Here is a 19,417-nt window from a genome sequence, read left to right on the forward strand (position 1 = left end):
CATCCAAGGACTGCTAATACTTCAACATTAGTCTGAGCTATTGTTTTAACAGCTTGTTGGGATAGTACCAAGGAGCTTCTATTTATTAGCAACTTGGAGTCTTGTGCACTCCCAAAAAGGGTTTCAGGTAGCGAAACCCAAAGGTTTTCTGTACATAACGCCACTTCAGCTTCCACTGGCTGAGCTTGCCAATTGTAGACCATGTCACCAAAGCATCAGAGAAAACACCAGACACTTTCTGCTGCAGACGTTTAGTCTCCCTGACCCAAATGGGATTCTTGGAAACCACTGGGAATGCTTTTACCTTTGATTCTGACAGGTCATTTCCAAGGAACAGGTTGATACAGAGTGTACGTGCCCCAATTAATCTCGCTGGTTGTCCATAGCTTCTAATAGTTAACCTGAATGTGCCCTATCTTTTGATAATTACAACACATAGGTTTCTCAGCCTCATTTTTCATCTCAACACTGCTCTTTCAGTCCTGAAGAGGGTTTCCAGTATTTCCCATGAGTGCTCAGTTGCCTTAAGTCTGAGCCAGTGATGTCTTCATGAGACAGAGTAGGGTTCCTGCTCCTCAACTCATATTGTCTTGGTTTAAAGTCTTCCACTTGCCAGTTTTCCAGAAATACTTTCTCTTCTTGTTCTTCCCTGCCTTCTCTATTTTCTCCCTTTATATCTTTTATTTTTATTCAAATTCTAATTTTCATTGCTACAATTTTTCTATTTGGTCATCCTCAATTTCTGTCTATAAACCAGTGAGTACCACTCTGAAAATTTCAGATTTCATGGCTTCCAGGCAAAATTCTATTTCCCAGGTGCCTAGGTAGATCTTCTCATAATTAGAGGTACAGAACCTTTAAATCCTAAAAAGTAATTCTCCTAATTCTATTAGGAACCTGCGGCATCAGATGCAGATTTTTCTATACTGTAGCATTGCAATCTCAAGAAAGGCTTTTGCAGTTTTTCTTTTAAAGAATTAGTTTCAAAGTGACAATTTACCAACAGAAATTCTTATTTTCATCTGTGGCATTAAATTGCAGCAGAAGGCCCAGTTTGCTGCAACCAGACCCCAGGCAAATTCCCAGATTTGTTAGGGTTCCAAACATAATACCCTAAACTGTTAAACTTCTGGGTGAGGAGGGATTAAAAAGCGCTTCTTGGTTATTTGCCTGCCTCATCATTGGTTGTAACGAAGTTAACTTGAAAATAATTAGTAGAAATAAGAGGTGGGTCTAAAACAATAAAATTAAAATCAGATCAGTCTGTGAATTGTTCATGAAGTTCAAATGTTTCAGCCATTATTGGATGGCACCAGAAGCATTTGTGTTAGCAGTGAGCAATCAGCTTCAAGCTAGGTTGGTGGAAATTCTTAAACAAAGACAGAAATTGCTGGAGGAATTCAGCAGGTCTGGCAACATCAGTAGGAAGAAAGCAGAGGAAATTCTTATCCTCCAACAATAACTGAATTCTAGCATCCAGAATGAGAGTTTTCCCTTTGTTACACCTACTTAAAATGGCTGTTCTGAAAGCTGTGGCCCTCATAGCGCTTTTGCCTACAATAGGACACGCAGCCAATAACACACAGACTCGTGTTACAGTCAGTTTTTAACCACTTTTTATGTACATTCCTCAAGGGTAAAACTGCAAGAAGTGACTTTCTATTGGGGTGCATATGACATTAGTCAATGCCACTCGTTATCTATCTTGTTTACTATTTCCCTTTTAGAAGTTTCCCTGACATTGTATAGGTGTGACATTCTACAGACTTCATATTGCACTTTGCCAGACAGTTACTGAATTTATATCCATAGTTTTTATTTCTGTAGCAGTCGTCTTTTTGAAATCTGATTTTAAAAATATCTATAAATACTTCAGCGTTCTGATCTGTTGTCAAGGGAAGGGTGGAATGGTGTGTTGCTGAATGTGTAGAAAGATGGATTGCACTTGCTGTGCAGCCTGTTTCTCTTCCTTATGCAGAGCACAGTACATCATAATTATTCAAGAGTTCTGCTTTGAGGTGCAATGAGATTAGACAGAGTGGACTGATACAGGATGGAAGTCTCATGGGAAATGGCCAGACACATGTATGAACATCTTTTTGTGGCAATGCACCAACAGCACTTTGATGTTGAAACCCTTGCAGTTGATGAATACTGCTGGGTGACGAGCAATGCTTAATTTCCACATGCAAACAGTTGATGGTGCCTGGCAATTGTGATAAGTTACAGCCAATAGCCTGGGGCTTACTTATTCTGACTGTGTCAATGCTGGCAAAATTGACATAATTGCCAGCCTTGTAAACAAGCCTTCAGTCAGATGTCCTATGTGTTTAAATACTGCTGCTTGGGCAATCTTGAAAATGGCTCAGACCCCTGGAAGGGTAAAAAGTTAAGGGTGGCAATGACTTTGACATGGCCCTCAATTTCACTTGGCATCAGGCTTTATTGTAATAGCTGTAAATGTCTGACACGGTTTGACATGAAACCCTGACCCTTCTAAAACACCATTGTTCCCACATGTGAAGAATGCTATCCGTGCCCGCTGATTCTGTCAACTACGTGACATTTTGTAGGCTGAATCTCTTCCTGATCCTCTTTCCCTCTTGAAGCTGCTGGTGCGGGAAGTGTTGGCAGCAGCTGTCGATTATGGTGATCTTTTTGCTCCTCGCAAGATCTAAAGCAACACGACATAAACGGTATGCGAGATAGCAAGAACTACAGATGCCGGAGTCAGAAATAACAAAGTGTGGAGTTGGAGGAACACAGCAGGCCAGGCAGCATTAGAGAAACAGCAAAACATTTCGGGTCGGGACCCTTCTTAAGAATTTGAAAAAAAAATCAGAGCTCCAAAATGCAAATCAGACGCGCAAACCTCAAAAATTATCAAGATTTCCTCTCAGCAAAAGTACTGCATGCAAGGAAGCCGCTATGTTACTTCATTACTTATCAGCATATTTTCTTGGCACGTCTTCAGCTTCCTCGATTGGAACTGAGTGTTTCTTGGAACTTTCATGCGCGTTCCAAAACGCCCAGAAACCCATGGACTCAAAGTGAAATTGCAAAAGCTGTCTTAGTATCGTTGTTACTGACAGTTAACATATCTGAAAAGGCCCAAATTACCTATCCCTAAAGTTTGTTTTATGCAGCCTAATACGCTGCAGTTGCGTGCGGAAGTCAGCCGGTTGGGTCCATTTTATCGACTCACCGTTATGTTATCCCAAACCTTAACCCCAAATCCATGTGCCTCCGTGTATCAACATTTCAACTTTGCAACACTCAGATACATAGCTCCTAGACTACCGAGTACTGGACACTGTAACCATCATGAGAGCTTGTCGATCTGAACTTTGATTGGCTGTATTAACGTTCCAGCCATCTACAACCAGAAAGTGTTAAATTACTCCTAATCGATTAGAGACTAATTTTGAGAGTAATAGATACACGTTGTAAATGGCCAACACTTGTATGAATTTGCAGTCAGCCGAAAATTTGGCTGGTGGAGCTAAATTCTGTTGCCTGGCAACGTAAGTGCTCGAACATTAAGAATACGGTTCCAACAGCATTGAAATGTTTTTCTTTTTTAAAGAAAGTAAAGCAAATTTACATCCTATTATGCAACCGTCGTGTTAAATACTGTAAAGCTGAACAGACAGCATGTTCACAAGCAGCTCAATAGAATATGCGCGTTTTTAAACTTAAATCTTTACTCCACGGTTCAATATGATATTCAGCTTTATAAAATTGGATGCAGCGAGGCTCCATCCTTGGTCTGTGCTGAGACGGCTGATCTTACTTGTCAATGATACAGAGTGATTTAATTCTCTCGACACTGCTGAGTTACAGTACCTGAAAGGAAAGAAATTAGATTTATGTAGCACCTTTCACGATTTCAGAACGACTAAAAGCTCTTTTGCAGCCAACGTGATTGTGGTGAAAGCGTGGTCACGGTTATAATAGAGGAAACGCAGCGGCCAGATTTCCCCAAACGCAAGCGCCAACCAACTGCAAAATGAAAATTACTGCATATAGTTTATTTAGTGATAGTGGGTGTGGGATAAATATTTATACGTCAGGGAAATAAATCTCCCTCGTTCTTCTTCAAAGTACTTTTTTATATCCACCTGAATGTAGACGGTGGGGCTGTTGAATGTCTTCTTCAATAGGGAGAACATCTGGCTGTTCAGTCCTTCCTCAGTATCCTTCTAAATTGTCTACTCAGATTTCTGGAGTGAGATTTCAACCTTCCAGTTTCTGTTTCAGAAGTGATATTGGCGTCAGTGACCCATGGCCATATTCAAGAACCCAGTAACCACTCTAAATAAGTATGCCACTGTCACTTTCTTCATCATTAAGGGTGTAGAACAGCGCATGCCAAAGAAGTTAATTTGGGTATTCCACATCCAGAAACGATGGATGAACCAGAAGATCCTCTCCCTGTGAAGTCTAGGTCTCAGGCATTCAAGTCAGGTGACCCTGACCTTAACAGGGAATCTAGAAACAATCTTTGCAAAACCACCAGGGATTCCAAGAGACAATGCCAGACTAAACTACAGTCCCAGACTAACTGCCCAAACACGTCAACTGTAGCAAAGCTTACACGATATAACAGGCTACCAAGTGAAGTTGAGTAGATTCGATGACAACAATGCATCCCTCACCAAAGAGCTCAATGCATCCTATGCTCATTCTGAACAGAAGATCTGTGAAATGATGTCACCTGTCCCCACAGCCGCAGGTGTGTCTGTTCTCATAGCCATCACTGCAGACGTCAGATCGGCCATCCTACAGAAAGCAACTGGCCCAGAAGGATTCCCTGGTCATCCACTCAGATCCGATATGGACCAGTTAGCAGAAGTATTTGCAGACATCTTTAACCTCCCCTTAGTATGATGTGAGGTTCCCACCCGCTGCAAGAAGACCACCATCATTCTGGCACCAAGGAAAAATCAGGCACCTTAGTGCCTCAGGTGCCTTAATGACAACCACCCAGCAGCTCTGACGTGCATTATTTTGAAGTGCTTCAAGAGCTTAGTAAAGGCACACATCAACTGCAGCCTCCCAGATTACCTTGATCCTTTAAAATTCGTCTCCCATCACAAAATGCCCACAGCACACACCATCTCCCCGGCCCTACAATCATCCCTGGAACTTCTGGATAACAAGGACACCCACATTCGACTCTAATTTATTGACTATATCTCACCTTCAACACCATAATTCCAACAAAACTCAACTCCAAACTCTTGAGTCCTAGGACTCTCCTCCCTCCAGTGCAACTGAATCCTCGACTTCCTAACCCACAAATCACAATCAATAAGGATAGGCAACAGCTTATCCTCCTTAATAATCCTCAACACTAATGCACCGGAAGGCTGCATATTCAGCCCTTTACTCTCCGCCTTATACATTCATGACTGTGAGCTCTAACTTCATTCAGAAATTTGCTGATGACACCACCATGGTGGGTCAGATCTCAAACAATGAATTGGTAGAGTACAGAAAAGAGACTGCTAAGTAACAAGGAGTAAAGACAACAATCTCTCTCTCAAAGTCAGCAATAACAAGGAGCTAGTCATCGACTTCAGGAAGTGGTATGCAGGACAGACCTCTGCCTGTATCAGTGATGCTAAGGTGGAGGTGGTCAACAGGATTTTGAAGAAGGTGTTTAGTATACTTGCCATTACTGGTCAGTGCATTTGAGTATAGGAGTTGAGAGATCATGTTACAGCTGTACAGGATACTGGTTAGACCATGTTTGGAATATTGCATGCAGTTCTGGTCTCCCTGCTACAGGAATGATGTTATGAAACTTGAAAGAGTTCAGAAAAGATTCACAAGGATGTTGCCAGAGAGGGAGGGTTTGAGCTATAATAGGGAGAGGCTGAATAGTCTGGGGCTATTTTCCCTGGAGCTTCAGAGGCTGATGGGTGACCTTATAGAGGTTTATAAAATCATGAGGGGCATGATGGGGTGAATAGCCAAGGTGTATTCCTTGCAGTGCGTGAGTCCAAAACTAGACAGCATAGGTTTAAGGTGAAAGGGAATGATTTAAAAGGAACCAAGGGGCACCTTCTTCACACTGTGGGTAATGCATGCATGGAATGAGCTGCTGGAGGAAGTGGTGTTGGCTGGTTGAATTACAACATTTAAAAGGCATCTTGATGGGTATATGAATAGAAAAGGTTTGGACTGATATGTGCCAAAAGGGATTATATTAATTTAGGATAGCTGGACAGCATGGCTGAGTTGGACCAAAACAGCCTGTTTCCATGCTGTATAGCTCTATGACTCTGTCTACACTTCCTGCTGCCTCATGAAAGCAGCCAACATAATGAAAGATTCCTCACACCCCAGTTTATTCTCTTCCATACAGCAGGAGATACAAAAGTTTGAAAACATGTACCAACAGATTTGAGAACAGCTTCTTCCCCACCATTATCAGACTTATGAATGGACGTCTACTATATTAGAGTTGATCATTCTCTGCACCTTCTCTGTAGCTGTAACGCTATGTTCTGCATTCTGTTATATCACCCTGATGTACTTACATATGGTATGATTTGACCGATTAGCAGGCTTACAGTACTTTTCACTATATTTGATACGTGTGACAATAATAAATCAAATCAAATCACACAACTGCCAAAACAATGTCCGAGCTTGGAAAAGTTAGATTAACTAGGTGATCACAGTGACCCATTTGTGTCATCCATCACAATTCTTCCCATTTGCTTCAAATAAACTCTTTCTAGAAATTCATAAACTCTCTGATATGAATAGCGAGGGTATAAAAAAAATTATTGGGCTCCAGCTTTGGAGCAGTGCTTCTGAAAATTGCACGTGTCTTACTCTGTCCAAGTTTTTTTTCACTCGATGATCTGTACGTCCTTGCTTATTATGATTTGCTGTACTGCTTGCAAACAAAGCTTTTCACTGTATTTCGGTTCATGACAATAAACCAGATCAAATCAAATATATGATTATTTATGGAATCGTCATATTGGAATTGCTTAGTTACGCCATGGGCTCAAACGTTAAAAATGGCACCTACAATGCAGCATTAAATGGTTTACAGTCACATGACATCACGTTTGCTGGAAAGAAACCAGACAAAATCATGGTGAGGGGATTCATTTACACATTTGAGAGAAATGCTTTTTGAGGTGATGAAGACACATTCAATTTGAAATCTAGTCATGCCCTTTCATGCACAGATACATCATTCCAAGCTTTGGAAAGGTTGCCAAAGAAATTCAACACAATCTGTTCAGAATTCCTGAGCTGAACTGATGTTTGTCCACGATTTCTTCCTTATCATGTCACAGAACAACCCCTAGCATGGACAGTGGCATGTAGATCAGGGTTTCACCAGTGACATTTTGACAATGTCCTCCCCTCCAAAGATATTGTTGATGCTACTCAAGCCCAATTTGGAAGGATGACACACAACTGAGATTGGGAACTGAGAGGCGACCATAAGGAGGGTGGAAGTAAGGAAATTGCACTTACACTACAGCGTACTACCACACAGTGGCACTGTGCTACCATAGACAGGTTTAAGTTTAGTGCAGATTAGAGAGTGCCAAATTGATTAATCAGCATTTTGACAAGTCCAAACTGTTTTAACAGTGCAGTGTTGTAAAACAGATACTTGACCTCCTACAAGGAGAACCACGTGGCAGAATAGGAAGCTTCCAAACTCATCACAACACGAACGTCAACCAAAACTTATTTATTGATCATTTTGTTAGCTATTTGTATTTGAAAACAATGTCCATTGATTAAACGTGGCCATTGGGCATGTAGATACATAGATAACCCAACTTCCGATCCATTGAGACAGTAATATTTAATTTAAAACAGCCAGACTGTGCAATCCAGGCACATCATACTGTATCACAGCAAAAGGTGCATTAGGTCCTTTTTTGCCCACAACCTAGGTACGAACGAGTAAAGTCTTAAAGACCAAAACTATCCTTCACTCAATATAAAATGGCAAATTCATTCAGGCTGCCTTAAGTCTGACAACGGTGTCGGAGCTACATTGGGCACAGCAGATATACCCGACCAGGAATGGTGTAGAGAGGGAGTCGTGGTCCTTACTGACGAAGTCTTATCCCCAGCCTTAACATTCCCATACCTTAATGACATTTTGCCATCCTTCTGTATTTTGTTTTCATAATTCGCACTACTTTCACACTGGCTCTCAAAAGTGCATTAAGAATCAATACAACGAAACGGATGGAAACCCCTTTGCCGCCCTTGCACCTCCTCCGAGCAAGAAATCACTTCTTATTACCAAGCAATAACTATAATTCGTAGCAATGATATAAAAACAAAATGATTAATGGGTTTTTTTTCCAGCAGAGACCAAGCACAAGAATGCTCAACTTTCAGGATTTCATTTTAAAAGGACTTTTGATCATTTCTGTTTTCCACACGCTGCGTTACAAGCGAAAAAAAAACTATTGTTTGAATCATATCCACACTTTGCACGTCTTAGAAGGATGTACTCGTATGTACCACATCTTAGATTTTCACGTCCATTGACACTAACCCAACAGAAAAAATTCTGAGCCTATAGTCGTGTTTACCGTCGATTTTCAAGTCCCGGGGTACCTTACTGTGATTGTGACTGTAACCATACATTTGCCATGAGTCACCTCCTCCATTCAGGAATATTACACAGACTTGGCCCACTGCTGACTCACAGCCATGACTACAGTACATCCACACAAAATAGCAAGCAGCAACAGGAAATAAAAGTGACTTAAGGGTGGTCCCATTGGAATAAATTAACTTCGTCTTCCCCAATTTATCACACATAGAGCACAGCAGCAACCGACTTTACAGCCAGTGCTAATGGTGAGATGCCAGAGCAACAAAGAACATTTTACAGATTTATCTATAAAGTTCTGCTTGTTTTTTCCCCCCAGGGCTTATTTCTTCGTATTACATCATTATAGAGTACAGACTATAATTGTCCAGTTGCATAGCTCCCCCATATTAAATTCCTTCCGGCTCTTGTTTTAAGGTAAACCCATCTTGTGCATGTGAATAATGCCTGTTACCACCTACAGATCTTACGCAATATTATACAAAAAAAATCCTGTGACGCTGACTAAAAAATTCAAAAACAATTTACGTATGTGCAGATAAGCCTGAAAATTTGACAAGTCAGATTATAGCACACGCACAGAATACGTAGGATAAATAGGTACACATGCATTACATATATGTATATACATATATATTTTATATGGATTGGTGAAAAAAATAGCAGTTTAGAAAATGAGAATGGTACAGGAGGGCAGAATTATTTAATAATAACATTAAAGTGCAAACAAAATTGAAGATACTGCAAATAATAATGAATAAATAGTTAATAATTGAGGCAATGGGAAACAATAAAGCCAAGTTAGCCTCACATTATTGTACTCACCTTTAGATAAAGACATGATGGATGCTAGAAATTATTCAACAAATCCAAATAACGCAAAAGCTCATTCAGTGAGTGATTCTGCTCACATCGAGATAGACAGACGCAGTGAGGGAGATGGGATCTGATTGCAGAGAAGATGCACTGAGAAAACTGCAGGTTCGACTTGTCTCTGTCAGTCTGGGATGCCCAGGCGAGAGGGAAGGAGGAGGCACAGCACCCGCCTTAAGACATCCGCCGGGTTGATTTCATCTTGGAAAAAGAAAGTCCCCGAGTCACCTCAGGAAATTAAATGACTGAGGCGCAGACACGCACTTCGACTCCAACTTTCCGCTGGAATCAAGTTTTAAATTCCTCTCATCTTGGCCCTCGCTGGCAGGCGAGCGAGAGAGCGCGCGCCACCGAGCCCGCCCCCTCCCGCCGATTGATGGCGGTCACAGCCAATCACTCCCACGGTTTCTACACGGTTGCCTAATCATCGCCGTGAACAGTTTGGTCCCGCCCCTTCACCTCGACGGACTGCGTAACAAACCAATAGAAATGCGGTCCCTCTCCAAGGTTGCGGGACGACCGCACCACCAACCGGAGGGCCGCATCCAGGGTGGGGGTTGGAACTGCGACGCGCGCGCCCTCTCATCGGTTGTGTACCTCTACAGTGCATTCCTTCAAATGTGTGATTTTATGCACGAATTGAAGACAGTTAGAGGCAAGTATGGGGTAGCCAATTTGAAACAAGCGATTACGTGCCTGCGGTGAAAGAAAAATGCACTCAAACGCCTTCGCTCATTTCGTGATTGACGGATCTGTTGCCCAATCATAAGCCGAGCTGCTGCCGTCATTCCGTGCATCGATCCAATCAATGCAAGGAGAGGGCTCGGCCTGCAGCCGCCTGTTCAAGCCCCATTGACACTGAAAGGAGGGTGAGCAAAAACGTTTAATATGCTCCTGTCACATTTCTCACTTATCCAGAGGTCATGCAGCATTATTACAGGTTTCCAAGTATTGTTAGCTGCTTTGTGAAAAAAAACACACAGCTTAATGTGACTGATATAGTTGTTTTTTAAAAAAGAAGTGCCTATAGGTATATATAGTTTGGCGTATTTTCTTTTCACCTAAATATAGTTTCATGACAGCAGTCAGTCCGCCTCCAGGTCTCCGCACCCGGTGTTAGGCGTGGGTTTGAAAAGGGAACATGAGTCACTTCAACCGGAACAGCCAAATTTGGTGGGGTTCCTCACCTTCACCAAATTAAGTCCAACCCTTGCAGACCTTTCACTACTACCTCCACCCCCAGTCAGTTTACTTTCCCTTCCTTTGGTGGAAGTGATGTAAACCAAATCTTACCTTAAAATAATATTGGTATAATACTATTGGTATTATTATTACAGTAAACATACTGTTCTTAAAATTTAGACCAGTGTGTACTTTTCTCAGAACAGACTTCCCAAGTTTCCGAAGTTCACTCCAGGGAACACTTGTCTATACGGTGAGCATTTGATCTAAGTTTCTCTTGTTTGCCACACCCTACTTCAAAATAAGATCAACTTTACTATCGTCCTCAATACTGACATAATTTCCATAGCTTTATGATATGTACAGTATTGTACGAGAAGGAAATAAATTGTGCATGTGTACCTCAAACCTGCTTCTGCCTTTACTATGAATAGTTAATGTTCCTGGCAAATACGAACTCGCCTGGGACACGGGATACCTTGCAGAATTATGTTTATTACATGCAAGCAATGGAGAGCCCTTTATTTACATTCTAAAGCTGGCTAATCAAACTTATCTTTGCAAGATATAGTAGGAACTGCCGATGCAACAAGGTGTAGAGCTGGATGAACACAGTAGGCCAAGCAACATCAGAGAAACAAGAAAGCTGACATTTTGGGTCTAGACCCTTCTTCAGAAATGGGGTAGAGGAATGGGATTCTGAAATAAATAGGAAGAAAGGGGGAGGTGGATAGAACAGAAGATAGGTGGAGAGGAGACAGACAGGTCAAGGAGGCAGGGTTGAAGCCAGTAAAGGTGAGAGTAGGTGGAGAGTTAGGTAGGGGATAGGTCAGTCCAGGGAGGACAGACAGGTCAAGGGGGCAGGATGAACCTAGTCCGTAGGAGATGGGGGTGGGGCTTGAGGTGGGAGGAGCGGATAGGTGGGAGGACAGGTTAGGGAGGTGGAGGAAGTGGTGGAGTCTGGTACAATTACTCATTTAAAAGGCATCTGGATAGGTATGTGAACAGGAAGGATTTAGAGACAAATGGGCCAAATGCTGGCAAATGGACTAGATCAGTTTAGGATATCTGTCAGCATGGATGAGTTGGACTGAAAAGGCATGTGGGACCATAGGCTTTATAAATGGAGACAAGTAGACCAGCTGGAGCACGAGTAAACGAAAAAGTTATAAAGTACAGGCTCAGCATCAACTGGAGCATTACATGCAATTCTGGACCTTCATTTTAGGAAGGTTGTGAAGATTTTCTAGATGATGCAGAAGAGTTACAAAAATGTTTCAAAGATGAGACATTTGAATTACATTTTCTGTGGCCAAAACATTTTCCCCAGGGCAGGATTGACTGCCGCAAGGGGTCATGGTTTTAAGGTGTTAGGGGGAAAGTATAGAGGAGACGTCAGAGGGAGGTTCTTCACCCAGAGAGTTGTGAGCACATGGAATAGTTTGCCAGTGGTAGTCACGGAAGCGGAGTCATTAGTGACATTTAAGTGACTGCTGGACATGCACATGGACAGCAGTGAATTGAGGGCAATGTAGGTTAGGTTATTTTAATTTTGGATTAGGATTATTCCACGGCACAACATCGTGGGCTGAAGGGCCTGTACTGTGCTGTACTTTTCTGTAAACAGATTAGAGAAACTAGGTTGTCCCTCTCAAGATTGGAGCACGTTGAGATAAGATTTGACAGCGCTGCTCAAAATCCTGGGGGATCTAGACAGTTAAATGGGTTACACTGTTCTCATTAGCAAAAGGATCAAGTCTCAATTGACATTAGTACAAGGTGAATGTAAATGAAGCAACAGAAGCATGAGGAAAAACCCTTTTACATAGTGTGTGACTGACAGGGGCTAATTTAATCTTGGCTTTCAAAAATAAATTGAATAAAAGAAAAAAAAAGTGTACATGTATTGGCCAAGGATGGGATAGCGGAACTAGCTGAGTCACTTTTGCAGAGAGCTGATGCAGACAAAAATGGACTGAATGGCCTCCTTCTTAGAAGACCATCATAAAAATTCTGTATTATTCTACATCTTTATGTTCCTTCTCATTGAAATCATTGTTCTGTTAAGGATTGTGGTTAGATTTATTGCATTTAGTAATCCTGGCAACTGGAAGAGGTGATACTTTAATCCAGTCAAACTCAAAGCACAGCATGATACACTAATCCCTCTTCATTTTTTCTTAAGTTAAATGTGTATACCACCTCAGCAGTTCCATGTCCTGCTGAACATTTTACATTATTGGCAAGTATGGTAGCAAGTTAATTAACTAATAATATTTATCCACATTGGAAATTGAATGTTCTGCTGGGTATTTCCCCTGCATCTGGAGCTCTTCCAAGGTATCAGTTTAAATGGATGAATTTGAAGGGTTTCACTGTAGCTTAGTTACTATTTACTCAAGAAATGTTAGACTATTAAAAACCTGGTATAACTCCCGGATAATGGTTCAGCTGACCCCCCCATCTACACCTCCTCCAGACCTCTTACACCACCCCGAACTCCGGCCAACACATTTCACTCTTCCCACCCTCACACACAGGCATGCCACTTGATGCCCTCTCACCCTGGGTACCCAATGACTCAAACTTTCCCACTATTAGAAATGACACTTTAACTCTCCCATGCCATGTGTCCCAACAGGCCCCACTATCCCACTGCCAGATCTGATAAGATCCAGACTTCTGCCATCTCCTTGAAAATTCCTCACACTATGACTGGACTCAGCACTCCTTGCACCCCTGCCACCAGACCTGATAGCTCCCAAACCCCAGCACCACATCCAATGCCTGCCTCTAGAATAAACTACAAATCTGCTTTCCACCAGCAGACTCAAAACTCTCCCTTCATTGCACCACCTCCTCACCACATTGGATCTAAAATCCTCAGCAGTGCTTGATATTTCCCACCCACCCCAACCTACCATAAATACTTCATCACTTACCTGACCCCCTTCCCACCTTGCACCAGTGTTTACCTGGCACCTACCCAACCTGGTACCCACATGCTACACTAACCTCACGTATTTACCCTCTTATGGGCGCGAGCAGTGTAACTAAAAGCCGAAAGAACTGCAGATACTGTAAATCAGGAACAAAAACAAAAGTTGCTGGAAAAGCTCAGCAGGTCTGGCAGCATCCGTGAAGAAAAAAAAATTAATGATTCAGGTCCGGTGATCCGAGTGAAATGGGTATCTGGTGAACTCTGTTCTAAGGAAGGATCACCAGCGTTAACGCTGACATTTTCTTCACAGATGCTCCATTGATTCCAATGTCAGCTCACAAAGATAATATTAGAACAGGCTGAGGGCAACCCTATAGATATCTTTAAAATTATGAAGGATTTTGACTGGGGAGACATGGAGGAGAAATTATGTAGAAATCTTAAACTAGATGCTTTAAATATAACACTGTCAACAATAAATTCAATACGAACAAACATGTGAACAAGGAACTAATGTAGGCAAATCAGCACTTCGAGCCAGTAATAAGGTCAAGAAGATCATGGCTGATGTGATTTTAACCCCAAGTCTGCATTCCTGCATATCCCTGAAAATCTTTCGCCACTTGCAAATCAAGACTCTACCTTTGCCTTAAAACTAATTAAAGGTTCCGCAACCACTGTCTGAAGCGAATTCCAAATACTCCCAACTGTCTGAGAGTAAAATATTTACCTCATCTCTGTTAAATGGGCAACATTTATTTTTAAGCTATGACCCAATAAGGAATTTAGGACGACCTTTTAACTCGGAGTGATTGGAATGGAGAGGTTATTGTAAATGGAGTAGTGAGGCAAATAGCATAAATGCATTTAGGGGAAGCTAGGTAAATACACAAGGAGAAAGGAATAGTGACATTTGGTAATGGGGTTGTTCGAAGTGGGAGGAGGCTGCATTGAAGAATGGACACCACCATGAATCAGTGAACCTGAATGGCCTGATTCAGTGCTGTACATTTTAGTGAAGATTTGGGAAGGAAGTTCAACATATCTTCCATCATTTTCAGTTGATGAATTTGAAAGACTAATTTGTCAATTTATTTTCAAAATTTTTCCCAGATGTTACCAATCACATACCAATTAAATCATCTCTTTTAATGGGACCTTGCTGTGCCCAAATTAGCGGTCACCTTCCCACCAATACAACAGTGGCTACACTGAGGCTACAAGGGCCTCATTGACTTTGAGGTTGTTTGAGGAATCTTGAAGTTACAAAAGACACTATATAAATAAAAGTTCATTAACTGTAGTATTGTTTGTCAGACCGTGCAATGTGCACATTAGCTGTTGGATTTCCCTACAAAACACAGTGATTGCACTTCAAAAGCAATTAATTGGCTCAGAAGTGTTTCACATGCACTGTCTGCATGTGTTAATCCTTCATAATGGGAATGATGATTGAACATTGTAAGAATGTCGTGTGGTGTCTTTCATGCAGTTAGACTGTTATGCTACAAATGCCAGAATGTTCTGCCTGACCAGGAAATCTTCCATTTTTACCACTTGGCAAAGATGTTTCTGAAAAACAAACAGATTGATAATCACCCTGTAAAAATACACGTGATAACAAGGTGTGGAGCTGGATGAACACAGCAGGCTTAGCAGCATCTTAGGAGCCAGAAGGGTCTAGGCCCGAAACATCAGCTGTCCTGCTTCTAAGATGCTGCTTGGCCTGCTGTGTTCATCCAGCTCCACACTTTGTTATCTCGGATTCTCCAGCATCTGCAGTTCCTGTTATCTCCTATAAAAACACACGTACTGTGGCCTTTGAGTCTCCTTTGAGGTAAGTTATAACTTTGCCATATCTGGAGGTGAGGATGCTACTGTTGCGTCACCATGTTTGAGAGCATTGCAAAGATTGCTTGAAATTGCAAGTTCTTTAATTCAGTTTATGTCACACCACTCACATAAATAGAGGGTGAGCTGCTGCTTAAATACCTGTAGGTGGCAGGACAGTCCCATACTTTGTCATTTGTCTGCATTACCCTACACTGGGAAAGGAATGCAGTATGTACTCATTAAAACGCTGTAGATCCTGCCATGTTGTGACCTCAATGATTTTTTAAATAGTGAAGATAGTTAACGTGTTTAAATGTGTCAGAATGTCACTTTTCAGATCTTGAGGAAATAATATCAGGATAAAGGAAAAAGCATCATTACTAAAACTGGTCTTCAATCAGCACATAAACACAGTTTGTATTTAATGTCCTTAATTTTAATTGCTTACCAAAATTTTCTATAAATAAAATGGCATGAGAAGAAACTATTATATATCCACCTCATCGTGAATCATCAAGTCAAACCACTCATTCCAGAGTCCCTCATCCTGTATGCATTTGTATTGCATGCATCTCATTGGAAATGTCATTTCCATTCTGATTTACAGGATCATCTTTTGCTTGCTGATTCACCATAAACTGTCAGCACTAGCAATGGTTGAAGCTTGTTATCATCATGCTATCACTGAAGTTATTGAATATACCAGTCTAAATTACATCTGAAAGTTTATTTCAGTGTTCCAATTAAAATGTTAATCCTGTAACAGTATCATTGTGAATGAATTTACTATCTAGTTTCACAAGTGTCTGTTCTGGCTGAGAAGAGTCTACAGTGGAATTTTTGAAGCATTTTAAATTGAAGCTCATGTTCGCCTAGAGATTGGAACTGTCATTGAACAGATCGTCTAGTTTCACCTCCCTGTCAAAACATTGGAAAACTCATCTCCATTGTAACGGATGGTATTTGGGCAAATTTCTAGTTGGTCTGTGGGAATGGAATGAACACTGTGAAAAGTAACCCTAGTCATAGTTATGTCATGGTGAATAGAGAACTATAAGAGTTGGAGGGAGAAAAGGTCACTGTTGGAAGAGCAATACATAGCTACTGTTTTGAATCAAGGATGGTCCTGATGTAACTCTAGATTCAACCTTTGATTCATTTATTTACACAGTTTATATTTTTCAATAAAATATTTATACTTCAACTGGGTAATTCGCAACTGTAACACTCAGTAATTGAAAGAAAATAGACTTCATTTAACTGAAGAATAATTCCTGTGAGGCCCTGTGGCTAAATTTATATTTTTAAAAAGGGTAAAATTTAATGGAGAGTGAATAAAGATTTAAAGCTCTAATAACCAAGGTGATTAGTATATTTAAAATTTGATTTATTTTTCTATTTAGTGTATCTAGTTTCAAACATATAGAATTCAGGGAGATGAGGACTGTTCCAAGGAAGTGTTGTGGATAGATGGACTGAGGGCCATATCCAATTTGAAGATGATAAATGTATTTCCCTTTTTTGTGATATACCTGCCATATCTTTTCGAAGAGCACAAAATTCAACATGATTCCGTGCAAGTTATTGCTTTTTGACTACAATTTCCACTCCTGAAGATTCTCGTTTGTATTGAAATATAGTTATAGTACTCATCCCAATATTCATCCCATATGCATTTGACAAAAACAATCGATGGCAGACTGTAAAGACCAAGATTTGTGTCTCATGTCCCTTTGCTCTTTCAGTGTCCAACAATATTGAAACCAAAAGGAAGAACCTCATTTACTCTGACTGGAGCCAACTAGTTCATCAGAGTAGTCAACAGAGTAAAGCTGAGAACTTCAGTTGTTATGGTTTAAGCAACTGAATTTGATAAACAGATAGTTAAATAGCTGCAGATTACAACATTTTTGTGAGGATCTCAGTGCTCCTCATATTTTAGCCTCTTGGGCAGCCCCAATTTCAAATGCTCTGCCATTGATAACTGTACCTTAACTAATTAGGCTCAAGGCTTTAGAATTACCTCCTGAAACCTCTCTATATCATTGCTTCTTCAATATGGCCTTTAAAATCTACCTTTTGACCAATTATTTGGTCACCTCCCCTAATATGTACATGGAGCTTTGTGCCCAATTTAGTTTAACAATGCTTCTGTGAAGCATCTTGAAACATTTTACTGTAATAAAGATACTATATAACTTCATATTGATGTTAGGGATATTCCTTCATTTCTAGGTGTTATTTTCTCCCCCGAAGTATTTTGCATAAAGTTAATGGATGATCTGCCTCACCTGCATGCAGATTCTCTTAATATCTGACTGATCTAAGAGGAAGAAAATTCTTGTATTAAAAAGTACCTTCCATTTAGTCATAAACGCAATAACATTTCAAAGTCAACAAATTGATTTTGAAGTGTGGCCTCTCTCTCTCTCTTTCTCTCTCTCTCTCTCTCTCTCTATCTCTCTCTCACACACACACACAGATTTATGTTTGGTGGGGTTTTGGATAGTTATGACCTGACTGGAGGGGAATGCCAAAGTAGTGGAGGAAGAGGCCAAGGTATGAATTGCCAATAGGGTTGCATATTGGGCAGAATCTCCTTCTCCCAGAACTGGTGAGTTGGAGAGAAAAGAGCATTTAATTAGATGGATACTGGCCAACTGAGGCCTGTCATCTTCCCACTGACACTGGAATTAATTTCTGGCCTATGGTTATCTTCCCACACTGCTGCAAATTGAGGGCTTTAAGTGACCAATTAAAGACCATATAAAAGCCCAAACTCACCTCCACCCAGCTGCAGTTGAATTTCTCACCATATGGCATTCACAATAGGTGCTATTCTTCAAGCATTTATTATCACAGAAAAGATGGTGGTTTGATGGGCTGTCAATCAATCAATCAATACATGATTGAGAAATTGGATCTTAGGAAAGAGTGGGGTGGGAGCTACCCATCTTCCCACTTGGACTCCTCTCCTTGCAATTTCCAACCTGAGAAACTACCAGCCCTTCATCATTTACCTTTCTCCTGGGGTTCTCCCCAGTTCAAGGATTTCGGGGGAGCCCTTCCAACTGCAATCACACCTCCCTCTGTCATGCTGCTGAGCACAAAGAAAATGCTGGCCTCTGACTGACCATCAACACTTGCCATGCAAGACTTAACCTTTCAGACCATGATTCCTGTGGAAGGCCAAAACGTAGCATCACAACTGCCTGATTGGTGGCTAGATTGAGAAGTCTTCCCTGGAAGAGTCAATATGGCCTCTCAAGGCAATAGGTGAGATGTGTAATGCCTCAGCAAGCCTGTTCATTCTTGCAGATGTGACAATTATATTCTTGATTTAGTCCTTAAGGTTATTTTAAGGAACCTGGATTTTATGAAAAATTGTTTAAAACACCTGCTCAGTCTCAGATAATGCAGAATAAAAGACTTGCCCTCATGTAATGCCTTCCATAATCATCAGGCAACCCAAGATACCGATCAGTTAGTTAGGAATACTAGTGAGTACTGTAATGCAGGAAGCATGGCCCAGAAGAGAAAACTAGTACGACCTGGAAATCACTGTATTAATGATCTGAACTAGTTCAGCAGGTACTAAAATGGATTTCCAATCTGGACCAAGATCAATCATTTCCAAATTTTACTTTTTTTAGCAATTGTGCACAACAAGATTTCATAAATTCTTCAGCCAGATAGTGGTGAATCTGTGGAACTCATTACTGCAGAAGGCTATGGAAGCCAAGTCATTGAGTGTATTTAAAACAGAGATAGATAGGTTGTTGATTGGTAAGGAGATCAAGGGTTACAGAGAGAAGGCAAGAGAATGGGGTTGAGAAACATATCAGACAATATTGAATGATGGAGCAGGTTTGAAGGACCAAATGGCCTAATTCTGCTTCTGTATCTTATAGCTTGAACAGCTTCATGACAATTGCTAGATAATCTGTTTTGTGATGTTGATTTAGGGATAA

The 19,417-nt window shown here is 41.0% G+C and overlaps 1 protein-coding gene and 1 long non-coding RNA gene across 4 annotated transcripts in view; one reads left to right on the forward strand and one right to left on the reverse strand.

Moving 5' to 3' along the window:
* LOC125462175 (dual specificity mitogen-activated protein kinase kinase 3-like) overlaps positions 1-9,836 on the reverse strand; it is a 133,537-nt gene extending 123,701 nt beyond the window's left edge. The window contains exon 1 of the mRNA XM_048551829.2: positions 9,443-9,836. Coding sequence (XP_048407786.1) covers positions 9,443-9,458 — 16 coding nt within the window. The 5' untranslated portion in view covers positions 9,459-9,836. The remainder of the gene's footprint in view (positions 1-9,442) is intronic.
* Positions 9,837-10,010: 174 nt separating this feature from the next.
* The window catches only part of LOC125462172 (uncharacterized), a 34,859-nt gene continuing 25,452 nt past the window's right edge, over positions 10,011-19,417 (forward strand). For 2 of the 3 annotated variants that reach the window (XR_007249616.2, XR_007249615.2), the window contains exon 1: positions 10,011-10,359. This is a non-coding gene — a long non-coding RNA (uncharacterized LOC125462172). Of the gene's footprint in view, positions 10,360-10,873; positions 10,926-19,417 lie in introns of all 3 variants that reach the window. The other variant, XR_009447121.1, reaches the window with a different exon arrangement.

The sequence above is a fragment of the Stegostoma tigrinum genome, chromosome 23, assembly GCF_030684315.1.
Source record: "Stegostoma tigrinum isolate sSteTig4 chromosome 23, sSteTig4.hap1, whole genome shotgun sequence".
NCBI lineage: Eukaryota > Metazoa > Chordata > Chondrichthyes > Orectolobiformes > Stegostomatidae > Stegostoma > Stegostoma tigrinum.